Raw genomic sequence first — 20,993 nt, 5'->3', positions numbered from 1 at the left:
TAATGCAAGAATAATGCAATCCTCAATGCACTTAATCAGGCACTTCGTAATGCAACCATAATACAATCCTCAATGCACGTAATCAGGCAGTTCATAATGCATCTATAGCGCACTCCTTAAAGCAAATAATAAGGCAGTTCGTAATGCGAGAATAATTCAATCCTCAATGCATATAATAAGGCAGTTCATAATGCAAGTATAACACACTCCTTAATGCAGGTAATCAGGCAGTTCGTAATGCAGGAAAAATACAATCCCTAATGCAAGTAACAAGGCAGTTCGTTATGCAGGATTAATACCTGGCCAATCTTCGCCATTAGCATGGGCACCACTGGGCCCCAACCACAAACAACAGTCCTGAACTGCTGAGGGCTGCCCCGGTACTGCCAGGCAGTTCCTGGCCGCTCGAGGACTCAGCGCGTCTAATGCGAAGCAGCGGGACAGAGACTGGAGCACTCCTGTACTCCTCCTGTGCCTCCCCAGGCAACCCACACTTGCGGCTTCAGACCAGAGTCCAAGTCTTACCAGGGGGATGCGCTGCCTCGCTCTCTCTCTCCCCCCATTTGTCCGACGTCCTGCTGGGCGCTCCAGAGGAAGACGCAGGTCTGATGCAAGGCGACACTGTAGCTGGACAGGTTACGGTGCTGCCTTCTCCAGTATTGACTATCTTGGGCAGATTCCTCTTGCGAACAACGATCATGATTACCTTCGGACTTTCTTATCTTTACGAAATCCTTCAGCACTTTGTGGCACAGGTCGGCTGTGGCGATCTTGATCCGCAGCCTCCGTTACGATACAGGCTCACGCTACAAGCACTTCACAGCAGCGTGGACAATAATTTATACTGCTGGGTCACTGCAGTCACGGGGCACTTTCCAACCAGCAACATGGACCCCAAAGGCAGTCTCAGACTGCACACGCACATGCACAAAGTGTTGCTGAGACTCGATTGAGTTTTGTCCGACACAGTCCTGGAGCAATACTTCATAAGGTCTCAAGCTGCAAAAAGCAAATGCACACAGCGCCGCTGAGACACACTTGGAAACTTTGATGCTCCTGAGTTTCCACAACGGGGAGCCAGCTCTCCTCAGGCCCTTGGGGACAACTTACTTCGGGACACAGCACACAGCAAAGTCCTTTCAAGCAGGGGGACAAAGCACACAGCAAAGTCCCTTAGTTCTCCTTAGTTAAATCAGCAAACTGCAGGCCAGCCCCAGAACACAAAGCAAGGGTCAGTCCTTCTCTTCAGTCTCTTAAGCTGTTCTTCCTTGGCAGAGGTTCCTCTTGACCATGACGTAATTTCAATCCTTTTCAGTCTTGGTCAGTCCAACGTTCAGGGGTTTCAGCTCTGGTAGTTATACCCCTAAATGTCTTTGAAGTCTTTGTGTTCAGGGGGGCACTGACCCCTGTCCAAACCAGTTCTGGGTGTCTCCCTGCCAGTGACACCTTCTTCCTTTGATTATTGGGGGTCTGGTTCCTCAATCACTCAGCAGGAGGTGGAGCCATTCTTTTATGGCAGCAGCCCAGGCGTCTTCACCTCCAGGGGCTACTCCTCCCCCCTACACTCCAGATGCAGGTCAGCCTGTTGATGTCTCGCCTCCTCCCCTGGGTCAAGACTTTCCCCAGATCCTATCACATTTAAATCCACACAGTCAATCCACAACCAGGCAGAGACATACAGAATTGTTAGAACAAAGAAACCAGCCACTTCTAAAAGCGCGGTTTCTAAACACACAATGCAAAAACCCCCTTAACAAAAAGATGTGTTATTAAATTAAGAGTTCAGGCACGCTAAACGTCACCTCTCCATCTTAAGCCTATGGGAAGATAGGCTGGAAACATTTCACATAGCCTTCCCCATTCTGTCCTATGGGCAAGATGGCCTTGCAACAGGGAAAAACTAAATGGACAGTATTTCACTGTCAGGACATGGTACACACCTCAGTACATGTCCTACCCTTCAGAGACACTGCACCCTGCCCAGGGGGGTACCTTGGACCTACCATAAGGGTGTCTGATGTACATGGAAAGGGAAGGGTAAGGTCGGGCAAGTGGGTTCACTTATCAGGACAACAAGGCAGTTAGCACACGGCTTGCAGGCACTGCAGTGACAGGCCTGAGTTCTCTCTTTAGGGCTACTTGTGTGGGTGGCACAATTTGTGGTGCAGGCCCACGAGTAGCATTTGCATTACCAGCCCTGGCAAACATAGTGCACTTTACTAGGGACTTTACTAGTAAGGCAAACATACCAATTATGGACAACCAATTACCATAACACTTTATAAAGGGAGCACTTGCACTTTGACACTGATCAGCATTGGCAAAGTGCCAAAAGCATCTAAGTCGGCAACATAATGCCAGAAAAAGGTTTAAGAGGAAGGCAAGAGTTTAAGGAACTTTAGCCACAAAGGGCAAGTCCAACACCGCCATACACCGACCCCTAAGCACTCGACATCCTTCGTGGGACAACTTGCATCCCGCTCCTGGTTGTCCTCGACGTCTCCTGGTCCCTGTGGCTGCAGAGTTAAGCATACCTTCTTCGCACCTGAAGAACCAAACATCAGTGGGCATTCGTCTCCCAAGCCCCTAGCCACTCTGAAGTGACCCAGACTCTGTCCCCCCTGCTTTCACGTTCCTTTCATCCGTAATCCAGGCTTGGATTCCACTGAACCCTTTTCACCTTCACGGCAGCAGTACTTCTTTGCAGCTCTCTATTGAGAACATCAGCAGTTTCCTACGCCACTTCAGACCTAAGCACCCGGCTTCTCTGGGATAGCCAACTCTGGTACTTCGGTATCCATGGGTGGGGTGGCTCTTCAAACTCTTAAGTTCCAAGGGGTTCACTCGAAGTCCACCTAGAAGGGTCCTTACACTTTAAAAGTGTAAGCGCGACTTCCCTATCGAATTGTATGGAGCCTGCCGCTGTGCTCACACACTGCACCCGGCCTCTGTGGAGTCCCTCAGTTGTAACTGTTATACAATTATTTTAGTACATGGTCTAGTCTCCCCCTGGAGCCCACTGTGTATTGAGCTACTTACAACTGGTCTATTGCTCTTGTATTGTGTGCTTTGTGTTCAATCCTCGTGTAGACAAAAGTACAGAGTGTTATATTTATAAATACAAATTTTTATATATAACTACTGTGTGGCTTTCCTTCATTTATTCATTCAAGATGCGATATTCTGGTAAGACAAGCTGCTATATATTCCTTCTACATTATGCCTGAAGGCTGCTATCCACAGCTACCACTAGGATAGTTTTCTAAATCTTATCTTTGACCTCATACATCATAAGGGTCGTTAGGCTGGTGCAAGGTTCCCACTTTTATTAGTGGACAGCACATACCAGGCCAACTTCTCACACTTACCTTTCTTAATAACAACCAGTGTAGTTAATATTGTTCTATATAGTATAGTCAGAACACATTATTAGTGTTATGTGCATGCATCAGATGGTCCAGATGTTATGTAGATTTGTAACACGCATTACCATTTGGGAGGGAATCATGGGCTGTGCAGGTGAGAGCCACATGAAGTTGCTACTTTTTTACCTCAAACCGTTCCGCGCTGCGCAAATGTTCGTGTTTTGCAGGTTTTTTTTTTGAGTGGTTGGAGTTCAGACGGCCGGGGGGTTGGAGTTCTGACGGCCCCCGGCCGTCCTCCACACACGCCCACTGTGACGTCAGGTAGCCGAGGGCCGTCTGAAGCAGACAAGGGGTTAAACTTCAAAATATAAAAGTACATGTCCAACTTTTAATTATATGCACGGTAGCCTAGGAGCTAACTACTACCTACCTTAGGGGTGATATATTTGTAATAAAAAGGGTGTTAAAAACTTGGCAAGGGACCTTAATTGGCCAGGTCAAATTGACAGCTGAAAACCGCATAAAGGCTGAAATGGAAGGCTGGAGACATGTTTTAAGGGGGAACAGCCTTTACAACGCGGGTATTACCACGCGCTACTGTTACAACACTGCTATTACAACGCAAGGCGTTACAACGACTTGCGCTGGAGGGCGCTGTTGGATAGGGAATAGTTTAATTTTCTATCTCAACACCTTCCCTACTGTAACATGGGCTGGAGTTCGAATAGAAAATTAAACTATTCCACTATCCAGCGCTTACAGCGCAAGTCGTTGTAATGACGTGCGTTGTAAAAACAGCATTGTAATGGCACGCGTGGTAAAAGCCTACGTTGTAATGCCATACAACGGTTTTAATGGGCTGGCACAATGAGTGCTGCAGGCCCGCTAGTAGCATTTAATTTACAGTCCCTGGGTATATGGTATACCACTTTACTATGGACCTATAGGTAATTTAAATATATTAATCGGGTGAAAACCAATTTTACCATGTTTTACAGAGAGATAACAATGGCTAGCGATGACAAAGTGCACAAAGGCCTAAAGCCTGCAAAATCAAATTGGTCTGTGCATAATCTAGATGATGTGTTAGTGTTCGTAATGAAATGAAGACAATACATCGGTGTTTTGTACCTAATTGAGCACTGCATTAGTGTTTTGTTCATAATCTAGATGATGTGTTAGAGGGGTGTGGGTAGCAAAAATAATGGCAGCACAAATAATGCAAATAATTCTTTTTTTCTGAGTCACTTTAGAATATAAATTACTGTTGTTTATGACAAGTAAGAGAATCAATATGGCAGCTTGAAAGAAAGAAGAAGAGGCCTGCCTATTCTTTACAATAAACTAGAGAGGGTGGTATTGCTTTTCAACATAAACAGGTGATGGGCACCTGGCATGGTTTTTACAAGATCCACAGAAGGTAGTAAAGTTACCAAAATGTGTCTAATAGTTATTTGAAAGACAAAGAGACTGTGTCACATGTCATGGCATGTCTGGAAGTAGGGTGTAGGGATTCGTGGGATTTTGCTCATCCTCAAGTATGTGACCGGTTACATGTGCTTTGTAGAGACTAAAAAGCTACTCAAATAGTTTTGCAATTTCCAACTAGGGAACTCAGAAGGGGTGTACAAGAGATGTTTAAAGAAGCCTAAAGGGCTCTACAACCTCTTCTGAAGCATGCAACAGTTCAACATGCTTGAAAAGTACTTATGCAGGGTGTTTAGTGCTTCAAGTAAATAGCTGCTTTCACCTTTTGTCACCTGTCTTTAGCCTGCATTTATGGGAGACAACAAACCTCCAGTGCTTGCAGTTACTGCTCAAGCGGTGAGAAATGACAACAAGAAACAAGGATACCAGGTGATCGTGTACGCCGACTACCGCAGCTCCAAGCCCCAGATCCAGGCCTATGCAGTGGAAATCGCTGCCGCCAGTAGGTGGCGCGCTTGTGCAAATGCGGTTGTTGTCAACTCTCATGAGGCACAGGTGAGGTATTCAAAAACAACCAGTAAAAAAACAGAAACAATGAAAAGGGTAATATCTACTCTGCCTCTGAAAACTTCAACTCTAATAAATGGTGTCTTTTACATCCTGATTTTAGGCCTATGTGAAATGGGGTCAGAATTGCCAAGACTACAAAATTGCGGCAAAGGTTGAAACTGGTCACTTTGGCAGTCAACCGGGCTTGAGGATGAAGGTTGAGTGGCCAAAAATACCATCAAAACTGAAATCGGCTGGAAAATGGTAATATTTACTTTTTGCAATTGTAAATTACTTATTGTGCATGTTCAAAAACAAGCAGTACTACATATTATGTTGTAGATGCGCTGCATAAAGATAACCTCCTTTGGATGATGTGCACATTTTTTTTATCAGTAAGTCCGCTCCATGTCTCATGAAGTTTAACTAGGGTCGAATATGCTGTGAGCTCTGCGGGTAAAATATGTTGAGTTGAAAGCATACGCGTATTGCAACAGTGCAAACAAAAAGAAAGATGTCTTCTCAAAACCAACAAAGCTTAGATTGTGTTCATCCACAAAGTTGCATATGTTGTCAAAACAACACACTCTTGTGCTTACTGATTAGTTCTACAGTTCTCTGTATCCTTTTTCTCTGAGCAATGTTTCCAATTACTTTTCCTTTGAATGAATAGAGAATACCCTTTAACAAAACATATATAGTTGTCTGTACTATTGCCTCTAGTGGCCTGTTTCCAATATTTAATCAAATTCGTTCAGCAAAATTGGTGCCTTATGCCATTGCGAAAATGATTTATTCTATGTCCCTATCAATAGGATGCCCCAATGCCTCACACCACTTTCCTTAGAAATGCTTGCTACAAATCTAGAAATCTCTAGTAGACAATGTCACACCAGGAGCAAAGACAACACTAGACTGAAAACTATGGGTAAAGACCAGAGGGCAATCCTTCACTCCCTTCACACTCAGGATATTGAATCAGAAGACATGCATCTTCACATAACATTTTCCACTCATCCATTACCTATCCACCGTGACATTACACAAAGCTCCATAGCCATTAGATTGGCACCCTCTGTATGCCTATCTATGATCGTTTCTAAAACTTACAGGCCTTTGTTCTTCCTATAAATATATAATATATATATATATATACATATACACACACACGCACACACACACACACACATACATACATTTCTACATACAAAGCATGAGTCAGAAGCAAAGATGGAAACTATCAGCCCTTTTTTTGCCTTCACCAAAGACCTACATTAACTATGCCAAGTTTATTGTTTATAATGCAGTGCAACCCATGATGAAAATCTTGACACCTCAGCCCATGGTCCATGTCTGCATCAGAAACTAATGATTTATTTCACTTACAGGGCTGCACAGTTTGTTCCAGGAGCTGCTCTTATAGCTGGATTCTCTGAAAAGTTACAGAAAAATCCCTCTAAGCAAGCAAAAATCATCCTTTCTCTGAGCTCCCCAAGAACCTTTGATGCAGTTATGCAGATTCCAAGGGTAATTATTACAACTGCTGATATAGCAGGACATTCCTGTCTATGTAGAAAGTTGATCAGAATGTAATGCTTTGTTACTGTTTCCTCTGCAGCTCACACTTTATTACAGATCCATTCAGCTCCCTGTTGCGATCCCTGCTGGTCGCCCCATCCAGACCTCGGACATTCAGTCGCCCAGCTGGAATACTTTCGCTGAAGCCCCAGAACACCTCCTAGACAAACTGAGAGGTGAATATGACCAGTAGTCATATCAACATGTTCTTTTGATCTCGCATGTAAAAATCATACTGAAGTTAACTCTTTAGGGTTTACTTACATTAGACAATATCAGATATGTATGCTAAAATCATAAAATACAAACTTTGCAAAATGAAAAATATACGATCTCTTCTGACACCTGTCGTTGGCACTGGAATATCAATAAATTAAATCAGTCGAAGTCCTAAAAAAAGCAGTGCCTTTTCTAATAAAATTCTTTCATTTACTCATATAGAGGTTTTTTAAATTTCAAATGCGCATAAATAATGCATGACTAGGGTGCCCTTTTTTCAGTGTTTAATGTTTATGAATTACAGTGGGTATTTTTCAGTGTTTTAAAATTTTAGAAAATGTAGAACATCAATGGGAATTCGTGTTCATACATTTCTGAGTCACATTAATTTCTCACTAGTTGTTTTTTCAGTGCTTACACAATATTTTCACACCGTCATTAATTGTGTCAAATCTCTTCCTTCAGACTGTTGGCCTAGGCAGTTCAGTCTCCTTCTGGTCCTGTTTTTACATGTTTCTACATGTTATAGACTTTAATGGACTCATACCCAAGTGGTCTCACTTCTGGCCATTCACATTGTAGGCGTGAAATGTAATGCCTTACTCCTGTTCAGGCTCTCTCTCCCCTGTCCTAATGTGCTATAAACTGTAATAGTTTGACACGTGTAAAAGCTCATAACTGGCCTGTCCTACTGGTGGGCTAAAATGAAATGTCTTTCATCTGTCGGTCACACCTCTGCTCACTGATATTGACTATAATAGTTTTAGACATGTTTTGTACCACTCATGCCTGATCTTTGTGTAACTTGCTGAAGTCTTTAACACCTTCACTGCGCTGATCGTTCCGCGCTGGTGCGGAACGTTCTATTTCGCGGACAGGGCCGGAACGTTCAGCGGACGTACGCAGCACTACCGAGGTAGTGCACGCGACGTCCGCTGAACGTGCGCCGCTCTTAAGGGGTTAATTGTGTCACCAATATTTCTATTGTCACTCCTGTCCACTGCAACTGTTGGCTTGGGCACCTTTGTCATTTTGATCTTGACCAATCGTTATTCCCAAGGAAAGGGCCTAGAATGATTTCTAAGGTTCCTGTCATTAGCATTTTTTAACTTCTCAGTACTTGATTGTCCACTGTTACCCAATCCTGGCGCTCAGCAGAATTGTGTTAATAGTTTTGTGGCACCTGTTATCATTGTATGTAGCAAAAGAGCAACACTCCTCATAATTATATTTTGCACATCCCAGTTGACATTCCCAGAAAGCTCAGCCCCAGATATTACCAACTGACCTGAAAAAAAATGCTAGTCTCCATGCTTTTTAGTTTACATTTTTGGCCATTAGTGTTAAATTCTGAAGTGCACAGAATATATCCAAAACCGCTTCTGGAGCTCCGAATCACTTTGCCAGAAAACGACACTGCAGTCTAAAGTTTCATATATCTTCCTTTATTTACTCATTATGGGCTATGACGCGTTTCGGCAAGGGCCCATGATCTGATCATATATATAAGATAGTCACATGCATTCAAATGTAGTCACATTTGGCAATTAATTATACCTTCACATAGGTTTTGTTAACTTCACGTAACTTTAAAGGACAAATTAAGCCCTCCAGTGGGCCTTGGAATGCAATTACACTTTCCCAATCCATTGCGCTACTGGGTCTGCATTGGAAAATTCCCCTCCTGCAGCCCCTCATTAGACACAGGAGGCCCACTGGAGGGCTTAATCTGTCCTTTAAAGTTACTGAAGTTCACAGAACCTACTGGAAGGTATAATTTAATTGCTGAACGTGACTACAAGTACCAGCGTGCAACAGCAAATAAAATCCATTAAGGAAGGCACACCAGAGGCCTATAAATGGATGAGCACATAGAATACTGTGTTCAAGGAACATTGCTATGAATTCACGGATGCCTTTGAAAAAGAAGCAGGAAAGCTTTGAATCGCGTCAGGCAGGAGGATTTAAAAAGGTCGGGATAAAATTACACTTTCATTTGGAAATAAAGGGTGTGAAACTTACCTGCTGTGGAGTGCGTTCTTAATGCAGGCAACACTTTTGTAAATATATATATTATAGACCCGCAAAAATAAAAACTGTTCTAACTTCAAATGCAAATGTCATGATAATGATAAAAAAACATCTGATAGACAAGGTTTGAGTCAGGCTTACACCTTTAGTGATGTTAATAAGAAGGGTGTTTAGCTGCAAGAGAGAAGTTTAAAATAAAAGTAGTAGTGCGTGTGTGTGTGTGCGTGTGTGTGCGTGTGTGTGTGTGTGTGTGTGTGTGTGTGTGTGTGTGTGTGGGTAAGAGGGAAAGTTCACGTTGCAGATACTTGAAGACAGTAATTGAGCCGGGATGCATAAAACGTCATTAGGCACTGTCTCGGGGAAGTTGAATAGGGGTTTAGGCTCGGGTGGGATGTAGAAGCTAATAAGGGGTGGGGGACAGAAATGGCGCCAAAGGAAGTGGGATGGGTCACTAACGCAGGTGGTCAAGTAAGACACGGCGTAAGGGATGGATCAAGAACAAGAAAAAAGGGGGGCCATCAGAGGATAGGGAGTGGTAAGAGTAGGAGGAGGCGAGACCTATTGCATTTTGAATGCTTGTTGTTTCTGTTAGTGGGCGGGCATTATCAGCTTCTCCACCCCCTAGTGTATCCCTCTCCTGTCCTGTGTCTTTGCCCATCGGCGGCGGTGGTGCCGCAGGTTTTATTTTATAGTCATTGTGCACTGATCTGTGATGTAACAGCTGTTTGGCTATGTTTGCGGAAGTGTGGATACAGTTTATTGGTTTATCTGTATTGTTGCATGCCTTTATGCAGTATTTACTGCGGATCAGCCGAGCCTCAGAGAGCCAAGCCCACTGCATTGCTGCATCCACATGTGCAGAGGGAATTTTGGATATTGATGAGCGCATATTATAGTTGACCTTGGTTTCCATAGCCAATTGTTTTGGGTCTGGGCCAGTGGCTCTGCCTCTGGATTGATGCCTGTTTTTCCCGGCTTGCGAGGGGAAGAGAGCTCTACAGGTTTGTTGGAGGCCTGGGCGGCCTGCCGAAATTCAACTTGAATGGTTCAAGTTGAATTTGAAAGCGAACCAGGCAATTATTTAATATCATGTGTCTGCCGAAGAATAAGAATATGTAGAAATATATCTGTGGCCAACATGCTTATATCTATTGCCAATATATGGTTGAGGATATTTAATGAAGGTATCCAAAACCTTTTAAAGAAAAAAGATGTGTAACAACCGCATTGTGTATTGACGGTGAAGTATTATGATCCTCAGGGGTACTGCGGTCAGTGCAGATGTGCTAATATTTTAAGAAAACACGTTTGGACTGTTTATCCGTTGGTGGGGGGACAAAGAGCAACACATTCAGTTGGCCCGTGAGCTTTCAAGCCCGGGCCGCCCGCCAGTCAACCACCTGATGCCCAATAGCCCTGGTTCAAGAACAAAAGGGTGTGCGGTCAGGATGTGCTTGCCCACCACCCCACGTGCTAGTGCGGATGCGGCGAGGGCTGGGGCTTGGAAGCAGGGGCCTCTCCCCTGTATTCACGGGCCCCTCTGGGCCGTAGTTCAATAGAGCTGTGTTCAGCTATGCCCCAACCTGGCAGTAGTAAGAGACCCTCTTATCCTGCTGCCCATTCTCACACGGCGACAGTAGCGTAGCAAAGGAGGTTTAATGGAGGTGTGTTTATTGCTTATTGAAAATGTTTCTGCCCTATTCAGAGCCATCGTCGGGATTAGAGGGGGAGGGGCGCACTGACATCTACCAGCGCGGTATGGCACACCAAAACAGGGCTACTGTGGAAGGGAAATCCAGTTTGTCACTCCCCGCACTCTCAGCTGACTACCAGCAGCAAGAGGGGGGGTTTCAGGGAGCAGTTAGTTACTATGGCTTGCATCAGACGTTGGTCTGAACCCAACAGAACATTTTGCGGCCATGGTGAAGGGCGGGGTATGGACCCAGTCGGAGAATGCAGTGCTCATGGGGCAGCAGGGAGGAGGACTGGCAGGTGGGGGCGTGGGCATAAGTTATGCAGTCTTGGTGCCTTCATCCTTCTAGGCCGGTTGGTTGGTGGCAATTCCTATGAGGGCTACGGACAAATGGGCGGGGTGGTGACGGGGCGCGTCTGGGAAGGGAGGTGATTGCGGTAAGGAAGGCAGGGAGGACAGGGGGTTCTTGGCGGTGGTGTGGCCTTCAAGGGGGGCAGGGCTTGTACAGTGGGAAGCTGGGACACTTGGGGATACAGGTCAGGTTTGGGCAAATGCTGGTCAGCGGTTGGGAGATATCAGTATGGCTAATTTGGATGAGTGAGTGATGTGGGGATGTCACAGGGCACGGAAGGAGGTGCAGGAGGAATGGGGATATGGGTGATGCTTGGGGAAGGACATTGAATCTCGGACTGCGGGGGGCTAACTTTGGAGGACGCGGATGTCCAGGAGGGAGTAACAGGAGTAAGGTTGGACGGAGAAAACAAGACGGAGGGCATTGCTGTGGGGAGGGGGAGGAGAAATGCGACACGGCCGCAGCAGGGGGCGGAGCGGGGAGAGCGGTGATGAGGGAGAGACACGGCCTGGCGGCTGTGAATAGTGTGAAGCAGCAGGGGCCTTTGAAGTAAAGCTAAGCTTCACTTCAAAAGAGTGGGAGGAGTGCTGCTGGGGAACAGAGGGCGATTTGATGATGTGCACGCGCATTTTAGGTCAATGCGCTTGCGCATTGACCTAAAAGCGCACGGGCACAGCATCAAATCGCCAGTCTAGGTAAACCTTGTTTAAGCCCCCATAGTCTCGCTCAATGCACATGCGCATTGAGAGGCGAGACCTAAAAAGGGATGCTAAAGTCCATTAATTTCTCTAAAGCACATCTGCAGGCCCTTCAGAAGACAATGGGAAGTTGTTAATGGTTTAAGTGTGGTAGAAGGGTGGTGAGATCAGGTCCCAATGGTGCATCATATTGCTTCCAATTTACACGAATTATGTCTATTTCTTGTAATATAATTGCTAACTTGTATTAGGTGTTAGTTTGTATTAGATTCAACTATATTTTTCTACACATGTTTCTGTTGTTTACATATGCCCTGTAAAGTGCTCTGATACCCGCAAGGGTCTTGTTCACGCTATACAAAACCTTCAAAATAAAAGTAAATAAATACTCCTAGCATTTTTGTTAGTCATTGTCTGTGTATTTAGAGTTTCCATTTCTTCTTCTTGCGTGAGATCATGACATGCTTAATTAAATTTGAATTGAATATTTTTTAGGTGACTGCACGGTTTCCAAAGATAGAATCACCACATTCAATGACGTTGCATTTAACTACTCAATGGCCAGAAGCTGCTACCATGTCCTGGCCCAAGACTGTAGCCCTGAGCTGAATTTCCTGGTGATGATGAAGAAAGTGGAACACTCTCCTGACCAGAAAGCCATCAATGTCAAACTGGGCAGCTAGTGAGTATTTCCAGTTTTACAAGATGAATGCTCAAACGTGAATGTGTGTGGTGTATCTTTGGAGGTACATCTTCCACGATTAGCACATAGGTGTTCATTGTGTATCCTGTACGAAGAATATTTTTTGTGATATGATTGTCTTAGGATAATTGTGATTCTATTGAGAGGAGAGATGAATAACTAACAGTTGTATTTTCATAAACCTTCTGCCACAACTATTCAAACATCAATATACTGTTTTCACAGTTTGATGACCTCAATGAACTAATATGGTTTCATTTGAGCATTGGATTTGATGTATTTACTTAAAAAGTATATGGCAGTTCTAATTTGACCTCTTTTGGCACATTGTTCACCATTTGTTTACATTGGTTAATTGGTGCGCATGGACACACTCGTTAGTGTAAGCAGCAATGTATTCACATAAATGTTTGCAGCAAACCAACACAGTAATCATAGTAATGTCATATCACCATTTACTTTCATAAATGTATAGATGAGTCTTTTTTACTGTGGGCTCAAATTCATCCGGACATATTACTGAGCAGAGGTATCTTGTTTATGAAAAAAGCAGCATAAATTAAAATGGTACAAATAAACTTGCAGAAGAACATAGATCAGTCATGGGCAATGCTCTATGGATAATTCATTCTCTGCAAAAGTGCACAAGTAATACTGAATTAGGATCAGCAGATTAAAAATAAGAATGTCAGAAGCAATGTTCTCTGGACAATACTTCTGGCTGAACAAGGCTGCCAGTTTCAAGAGTTTAGCACTGTCATTTAGAATGTAAATACCAGCATGAAGCAGGGGACTTGAAGGTATATGAACCAGAATTTCACCAAGTCCATGTGCAGCAAAATTGCTTTGACCTGTGCCACAAATGAAATATTGCTCAAACAGAACACCCAAAATTAAACACAATTGACACATGAGCACCTTCAATGGAAATAACCCAAAGGAGTTAACAATTTGATCCGATTGTGATGGGCCAACTAAGGACCTTTTATCCGTCTACACCTTTTGTGGTGCTAATCTACAAGGCAAAAGTGTCTCCTCATGAGAACATTATTAATATAAAATGTGCATATAATACGAGACCCCAATTTTGGGCACAGCCGAGTTTTGTATCTGCCACCATTTTCTGAAGGTCAATGTATTCAAGACTAATGTATTCAAGAAGATGATTAGCATGCCTCCACTGGAAGCATTTTTTAACATTTATTTTGTTTTAAGAATCTGTCTTTTAGGCGCTGTATTTCTATTTGTAACAAAAACTATTTAAACTGCATGCATTGTTATGTGAAACATAGTGTAAAGGGATATGGCTCAGAAAGGGCAAAAGTACTGCATTTCATTACCTCAAGAATGATTTGTGTTGGTTAATACTAAATGAAGTGGAGGCATCCAAAAAGGCCACCAAAGAGCAATTTTTCCTTTACCAAACAAGCCATCTTTTAGTGTTGACTGAGATTTTGCCAGCATTGTCTGCACTGATCTGTGGATTCAATTGCATACCTCTTGAAGTTCAATGTCATGTAATAGAGGATATGGGCTGAGAGATTTCTTAAAATACATTGCTGCTTCAGATTGGGGTAGACTGTACTGCAGCATGCGAAATCAGAAGTAGGACATCCATCTGACATTTATGATTATCCAACTATCCAATTTGGCCTTTTTATGAGTACTAACAGCTTGACAAAATGTGAACTGAGGAATGTAGCATTTGTAAAGACGTAGTATAGAACTGCAACACAAAATAAACATGAAAACACTGAAGGCACAGGCAAGATCCACGCCATCACAAGGAAAACTGTTATCATGTTAAGAACAAAAAAACAAGAACACAGACAATGCTTACATGGTGCCCTTTCAAGTCAGCCTGTGTACTTCTGTCTACGCTGCCAAATACTGAGTCAGCGAACAGGATTGTTTACCTCAGTGGTGTAGGAGGTACGTGAAGTCCACATCCTGGGGCTCTATTAAGCAACTTACCCTTCTGGAACTTCAGTCTGGCACATGTTCTTTTGTAGGAATGTGCACCATGCCATCGGGAAATCCTCGATTAGTGAGTAGTCTGTGCCCAGCAATTCATGGAGAGCCCCTTTTGAATTTGTTGATGCTTCAGAGGTAGCAGCACCTTTGTTTTTGCAGAAAGTGTTTTGTGTCTCTAAATTTCATAGTGCAAGCCCACCTTGCAATCATAACTAAGGGCCTGATTATGATGGCGTACAGACGTCTGTCCATCCGCCATTGTCCCGGGGTTGGGGATCGTCCGCCTATAAGGCAGCAGTCCCACATATGGAATTACAATGCGGCCACCAACACGGCGGCCACAATGCCATGTTATCCATTGCGGTGGGAGCGGCTGGCTGCAGCTCCCACCGCAATGGAACAAATGCAAGTTTTGCATTTCCCTGCACAACCTCGCAGGTGCATGCCACAAGGTGGAAGAAAATGTAGGGGAGCACTGTAGGTGCCCCCCAAAATCAATATCACAGTGCCAGAAGTCAGAGGGGGCCAACTACGTGCCCCCAAAGTCCATCCCCGCCAGACTTTCTATTGTAGATGAACCGCCATGGAAAGGCTTGCAGGGAGGCACGTCGTAATCCCATCGGCGGTGCCTGGTAGGAACTGCCACCTTGTTTGGGGCGGGAAGGCCTCTGCCGCACCGGCGGGCTCAAGGAGCCTTTCGGATGCATGGCAGGCTGATTTTCCGACCGCCGCAGACCCGCCCGCCATTATAATATGAGAGTGTGTCGGTGGCAGATTCACCGCCATCGTAATGACCCCCCCTGGTGCCTGATTTAGAGTAGGTGGGGGCTTAACTCCCGTAATTCCATGTGGCGTGATCATGCGACTACTCTAAGAATTCTATGAAATTCTGCAGAATTACACAAGCAGAATAATTCTACATACAGTGTTTAAATGCCCACTCACTTCCCAAGTGGATGCCAGTATGCATTTTACACTAAGATCTATAACCGAATGCAATAGAACAAGAATAGCAGCGTGCACAGCTAAATGTGCTTTTGGGGAAGGACTCGCCCCCAACTTACTCCTGGCATTTAGCTCTATTTCCATGGGCAAAATGCACCCTTGCTTCCAAAACAGACGCAAGGATGCATTTAACACTAGGAAATTGTGCTAAATGCAAAACAACACAAAGTGTAGCACTTGCTAAACTAGTTTCTTTGCTAATTCCCCACCCAAAATTACTCCTTATCAAACAAGAAGCGTAACTGTGTAAATATTGGTAATTTCCTCCCAAAGACAGACACAGAATTACTTAAATTATTCTGATTACACCGGCGTACTTAACAATATGATCTGGCTGTCCCAACTGTCTTATTAAAAGTGCATTATATCCTAAGGCACTTGTGATGAGGCATAAAGGATCTCCTTCATGTTTGTGATAATGCAGCCATCTGCCAAACCTGAACAGACCCTTAGTGTTGTACGTAATGGCTACACACTTTTCATAAAGTGACAGATGACTTTCATTATCTACACAACAGCTATTTTACAAATATACATATAATCTGTTCTTTTCCCTCTTCAGCGATATTGACATGTACCCATCTGCTGACTCCCTGAAGCTGATCATAAATGGTATTGAGGTGAATAGCCTGCCATATGAATCTCATTCTGGTACGTAATCAAAGAACCTGCCCTATTGATAAAAGCATTGTGTGCTTATATTTAGAAATGGCACTAATAGCTTATGTGTACTATATTCGTGTATGATATCAATTCAAATATAAGGGCATAATGCTCACGGACAATTTGTAGATCTCCATTGGCCCTCTGCTTTGTATCATTGCATTCAAACTTGTTCCTGGTCATTCCTTCTAATTTCCATATAATTTCTTTTGACCCTGCTCCCTTCTCTACTGTTAGAAATTGCGTTTCTGGTTGGCAGTGGTATGCACCATGCCCTGGCAGGAACCTCAACCCTAGTCTCTGTAAGTCAGATATATACCCTAAATTAATCTTTCTGCATCTTCTGGCAGCTTGGCACAGAGCAGTTCGGCTTAACTTAAGAGGCAAAGTTCAAAGTATTTGTGTAACACTACAAACAGTAAAACAGTGAAAACACCACACAAAAATTTAACAAAACAGGATTAAAATGACAAAAATCCTGTAAGTATAACTGGAGTTATGAATATTTAAAGGCTAAATGGAAATATAGTGCTTAAAAGTATGAAGTGCCAACTTGTGCTATCTGGTCATACTAGACCGGGTCAAATCAAAATGTTCAGGTGGACGGCAAGGGAGCATGGGTCAAATACATGGACCAGAATTGGTCTGCTAAAACAAAAAGGAGCATTATAACAACCTTTAGACATCCCTAGCTCTTTAGACTTTTTCCAGACATAAGTGCACTTTGGGCTTTCAAAATCCACAAACAAAATGATTAATCAACACATTTGCTTGAGTAAATATATCCACTTGACAACCTATTATATTCATTTGTTACTCATCTGATTGTTTTAATTTCTCTCTTTGCAAGAAGTGTTAAAAAATCTTTAAATGTTTATTCCTAAAATTCTAGTATTTTCAAAATGTTGAGCACTGTTTTTTTATAGCTAATCTAGGTTTATGTAAAGCAGAGAACTTGAGCCCAAGGTCTATATTTGATTTTGCTCTGATGATGCTAAAATAGCACTTTCCCCTGGACGAAGTGGGTATCATATTTCCAAGAAATATCTTAGTTTTGTCGAGTTGTATGTCTAGAACCACACAATAACTCAGATATTAAAATTAATTTTAGCCATTTTTGAGTCAGTCCAACTTCAGGTCTTTCAGTGTGTAACTAGGATGATTATGGGTAGGAAAGGACTGTTAACATTTGGAACACCCAGAAAATGCATAATCTTTGCAGGTCAGTAGAACTCCTGCCATTTTGTATTCGTGCTTATTAGCCAACTCATTGAGTTGTACACAGATATTTCAAATTAAGACTACATGGGCAACATAATTTACAATATGAGTCATTTCCGATCCCTAAAGGCCCAAGCCCTCTTATTTCTTAACATGCAAATTTCTATTACTTATTGGATCTAATTCTAGCACTTCTTGGATCTCTGCAACTTGTGCTCCTCAGTACATTATATACTGCCTTTTTTTATATAGCGCGAACTTGACCCGAAGGTATAAGGTATCAGAGCGCTTTACATGAGCACCAGTTGCATTACACAAGGACACATTCATTTTTGTTAGGCACTTGGACATTAAGTGATTTGCCCAGAATCAGAGAATGTTGAGCGTCATTCCTGAGACTCAAACCCAGTTCCCCAGATTTGAGATGGACCGTCCAAGCCATTAGGCCACATCCTCTCCCCTTGTTCCTTTGAATTTTACACATAACACACTTCTTTTCATTCCAGAGCCTCAATTGAGGATGGAAAAGGAGGCTGATGGGCTCGTTTTGATCGCACCTGACTTTGGCATTGAGAAGCTTTACTATGACAGAGTCACATGCAAGGTATTCTTGTGCATTCACTTATTGCATTGTTGACCATATTGACATGATTACATATATTTATATCAGATGTCTCTTTCATACTTTATCATAAAGGTTACACCAGCTTTGTGGATGAAGGGCAAGACTTGTGGTGTTTGTGGCCATCATGATGATGAGCGCGAACAGGAATATCAGATGCCAGATGGATTTGTTGCCAAGGATGAGGAGAGTTTTGTCCAATCTTGGATGACAGAGGAATCTTGTTCTGTTCGCCAATGATGAAAGGTCCACAACCAGTAAGTGACAATCATATGACCATTAATTAAATACAACCCAGTCTATCCCATAGAGTGATAGGGGGTCCACCTATCCAATGACACAGGAGCACTTTCTCCACATTTACCTTCCAAGTTTCTTACAAGTCGTTAGTGAATATGTTACCTCAATATTCAAACACATTTTGTTCTCACTTCTGGTCAGTGTCCAGAAAGCTACATGATAAGCATAATTCCAGTACTTATCCAAGTCAAGCAAATGGTACGACAACAGATAGCGCTAAAAGATGACGAATGAGAGTTTCCGCAATTTTAAGAAACATAAAAATTAGAGCTTTAAATACAGGACACGTTTGAAATAGATATAAAGTGTACTGATTGTTAATTAGACATGCATCAGTGTCTCTTGTTTTCCAGTTGGATGAATGATGGCATAAAAAATGGTTTCAAACAATTTCAAAAGTTGTCATAGAAAAGCAGCAAACACTTTAAATTGTTTTGTCAGAAAAAGTAAGTTGAGATCTTTAACTGTGAACACTGCATGAATTGACTCTAAGTTCCATATTAGTAACAGTACTCTTTTTGTACAGATTCTTAACTAGACCCTGCTGATGGACATTTGGAACTAGACGTGGATGAAGTTTCTCTTGACACATCTGAAGAACTGCAGTGTGTGGGATAGAGTAACCACTCAGAAGATTAGATTTCATCATCTTTCTTCATTAATGTGTCATTGTAGAAACAGAAAACATGTTCTAAAATTGCCTAGAAACAGTTAATTTACTAGTCAACCTTTAAAAATGATCAGTACAAAAATTCCTGTAAATATGTAATTTCCAAATAAACAATGCATTCATTCAAAAAGAACCACATGGGCTTCACTTCATTGACAGCAACATTTTTGTGAGATATATGTATTTTACCTTCTGCACTAAAAAAAATCGGAGTGATTGAATTCATTTGTGTGTGTTTTTACAAACAAATGAAAAAATACTGAGTACCGTTTCTTGGAAATAACACAGTCAAAAGTATCCTTTATGTGTTCCAGAGAAATTACTTATTTTCTAAATACCATGCCTCCTGCCCTATGATCCTCGGGGCCTAGCATAAGGGTAACGTACAAATATTTAAAAGGCTGAATAGGCCTGGTAAAATGTTTAATGAGCCAGGTCGCAATGACAGTTTAAAACTGCATTGTAGATGCACTAACAGGCCTGAGACACACTTTTAAAAGGCTACTTTAGTGGGTGGCATGATGAGTGCTGCTGCCCACTAGTAGCATTTATCTTACAGGCCCTGGGTATTTGAAGAATAATGGATGCTAGGGACTTACAAGCCAACAAAAACAGGTTCAGCAAAGGAAGTCGGAGAAAGGAGAAAAATCTGCGGTGACCCCGCAGAAAGAGCTAGGTCGAGTAGAGATACTAAGAAATTAATATTTCTTTGTTAAAAATGCACTATGTGTTTAAAATGTTTGGAACACATTTTTGTGCTACATAATGTAATCAATGTTTCTACTATCCATAACTTTTGAAATGTGGGTCACAGGTGTTGCTCCATTCTGAACGATATACATTTGCCACAGTAAAATTTGCCAGCAACATAGCCACTGGTTGTCCGTTTTGTTATGCTATGTTATGTTATGTTATGTTATGTTATATGCACTTGTACAGCACGACTGTCCCAGCAAAGAGGCGTCCCGGTGCTGATGGCAGAAAACTACACAGCTTGTAGAAGGAGACAGCCTACAATGGAGGAAAGAGGAATTTTTTGACAGCTTTTCGGAATGTCAAATAGGTCTTTAGGCTGCTGATGGATGTAGGGAGCGAATTCCAAAGTTTTGAAGCCAAAACACAAAAGGAGCACCCTCCAGCACGGACCCTCTTCACCCGAGGGACAACCACTAGAGGCTGTCCCATAAAACAAAGTTAGCAGGAAGGGATGTAGAATGTATGCAGATTGGCCAAAATACCTGCGTATGAGAAGTTCAGGATTTTAAATGTAACACATAGAGCCTTGAACTCTAAGAGTTTTGTTACAGGCGGCCAATGAAGATGACGAATGGCACTAGATGTAGTACATCTCCCCGGAAGGCCAAGGAGAGTTCGAGCCACCGCATTCTGGCCCCTTTGCAGTCTGACAATTTCAGACTTGTTAGCCTCCAGATAAAGAGAACTGGCACAGTCCAGTCTTGACAGAATCAAAGCCTGGACGATGACCTGCCTAATAAGGGGATCAAAAACACCTAACAATGGTTTTAGCCCCCTCAATATCCCAAAACAAGTCCCTGCCACCTTCTTGGTTTGGGTCTAAAAGGTAAGGGCAGTATCGATCCAAACATCTAGGTTTTAGACCACCTGTTTAGGGGGAGGTGCCAGCCCCAACATGGCAGGCCACCAATGCTCATTCCACAGCTCAGAGTCTCTCCCTACCAGCAGTACTTCAGACTTACTGGCGTTAGGCTGGAGACAGTTGGCAGTCATCCACTCCGTGATGCCTCGAGATCGCTCCGAAACTTACAAGCATCCCGAGTGATGTCATCGGAGAGTGTGACTAGCAACTGAGTATCGTCTGCATTCAATGCTATCCTGAGCCCTCTGTTCTTAGCTAACGTCGCCAGTGGTTGAACGTACAAATTGAAGAGGGTGGGGCTCAA

General features: G+C 43.0%; 1 protein-coding gene across 1 annotated transcript in view; it reads left to right on the top strand.

Annotated features, from left to right (window-relative positions):
* Nucleotides 1–19,204, top strand: part of LOC147747530 (vitellogenin-A2-like) — a 66,110-nt gene extending 46,906 nt beyond the window's left edge. The window contains exons 26-34 of the mRNA XM_086953996.1: nucleotides 5,136–5,348; nucleotides 5,464–5,606; nucleotides 6,731–6,869; nucleotides 6,961–7,096; nucleotides 12,409–12,595; nucleotides 16,158–16,246; nucleotides 17,986–18,083; nucleotides 18,177–18,358; nucleotides 18,928–19,204. Of these exons, the coding sequence (XP_086810122.1) occupies nucleotides 5,136–5,348; nucleotides 5,464–5,606; nucleotides 6,731–6,869; nucleotides 6,961–7,096; nucleotides 12,409–12,595; nucleotides 16,158–16,246; nucleotides 17,986–18,083; nucleotides 18,177–18,341 (1,170 nt within the window). The 3' untranslated portion in view covers nucleotides 18,342–18,358; nucleotides 18,928–19,204. The remainder of the gene's footprint in view (nucleotides 1–5,135; nucleotides 5,349–5,463; nucleotides 5,607–6,730; nucleotides 6,870–6,960; nucleotides 7,097–12,408; nucleotides 12,596–16,157; nucleotides 16,247–17,985; nucleotides 18,084–18,176; nucleotides 18,359–18,927) is intronic.
* Nucleotides 19,205–20,993: the final 1,789 nt, after the last annotated feature.

Source organism: Lissotriton vulgaris, chromosome 1_1, assembly GCF_964263255.1.
Source record: "Lissotriton vulgaris chromosome 1_1, aLisVul1.2, whole genome shotgun sequence".
NCBI classification, from domain to species: Eukaryota; Metazoa; Chordata; class Amphibia; order Caudata; family Salamandridae; genus Lissotriton; species Lissotriton vulgaris.
Note: the sequence above shows the minus strand (reverse complement) of the source record. Positions and strands in the feature narration are given on the sequence as shown.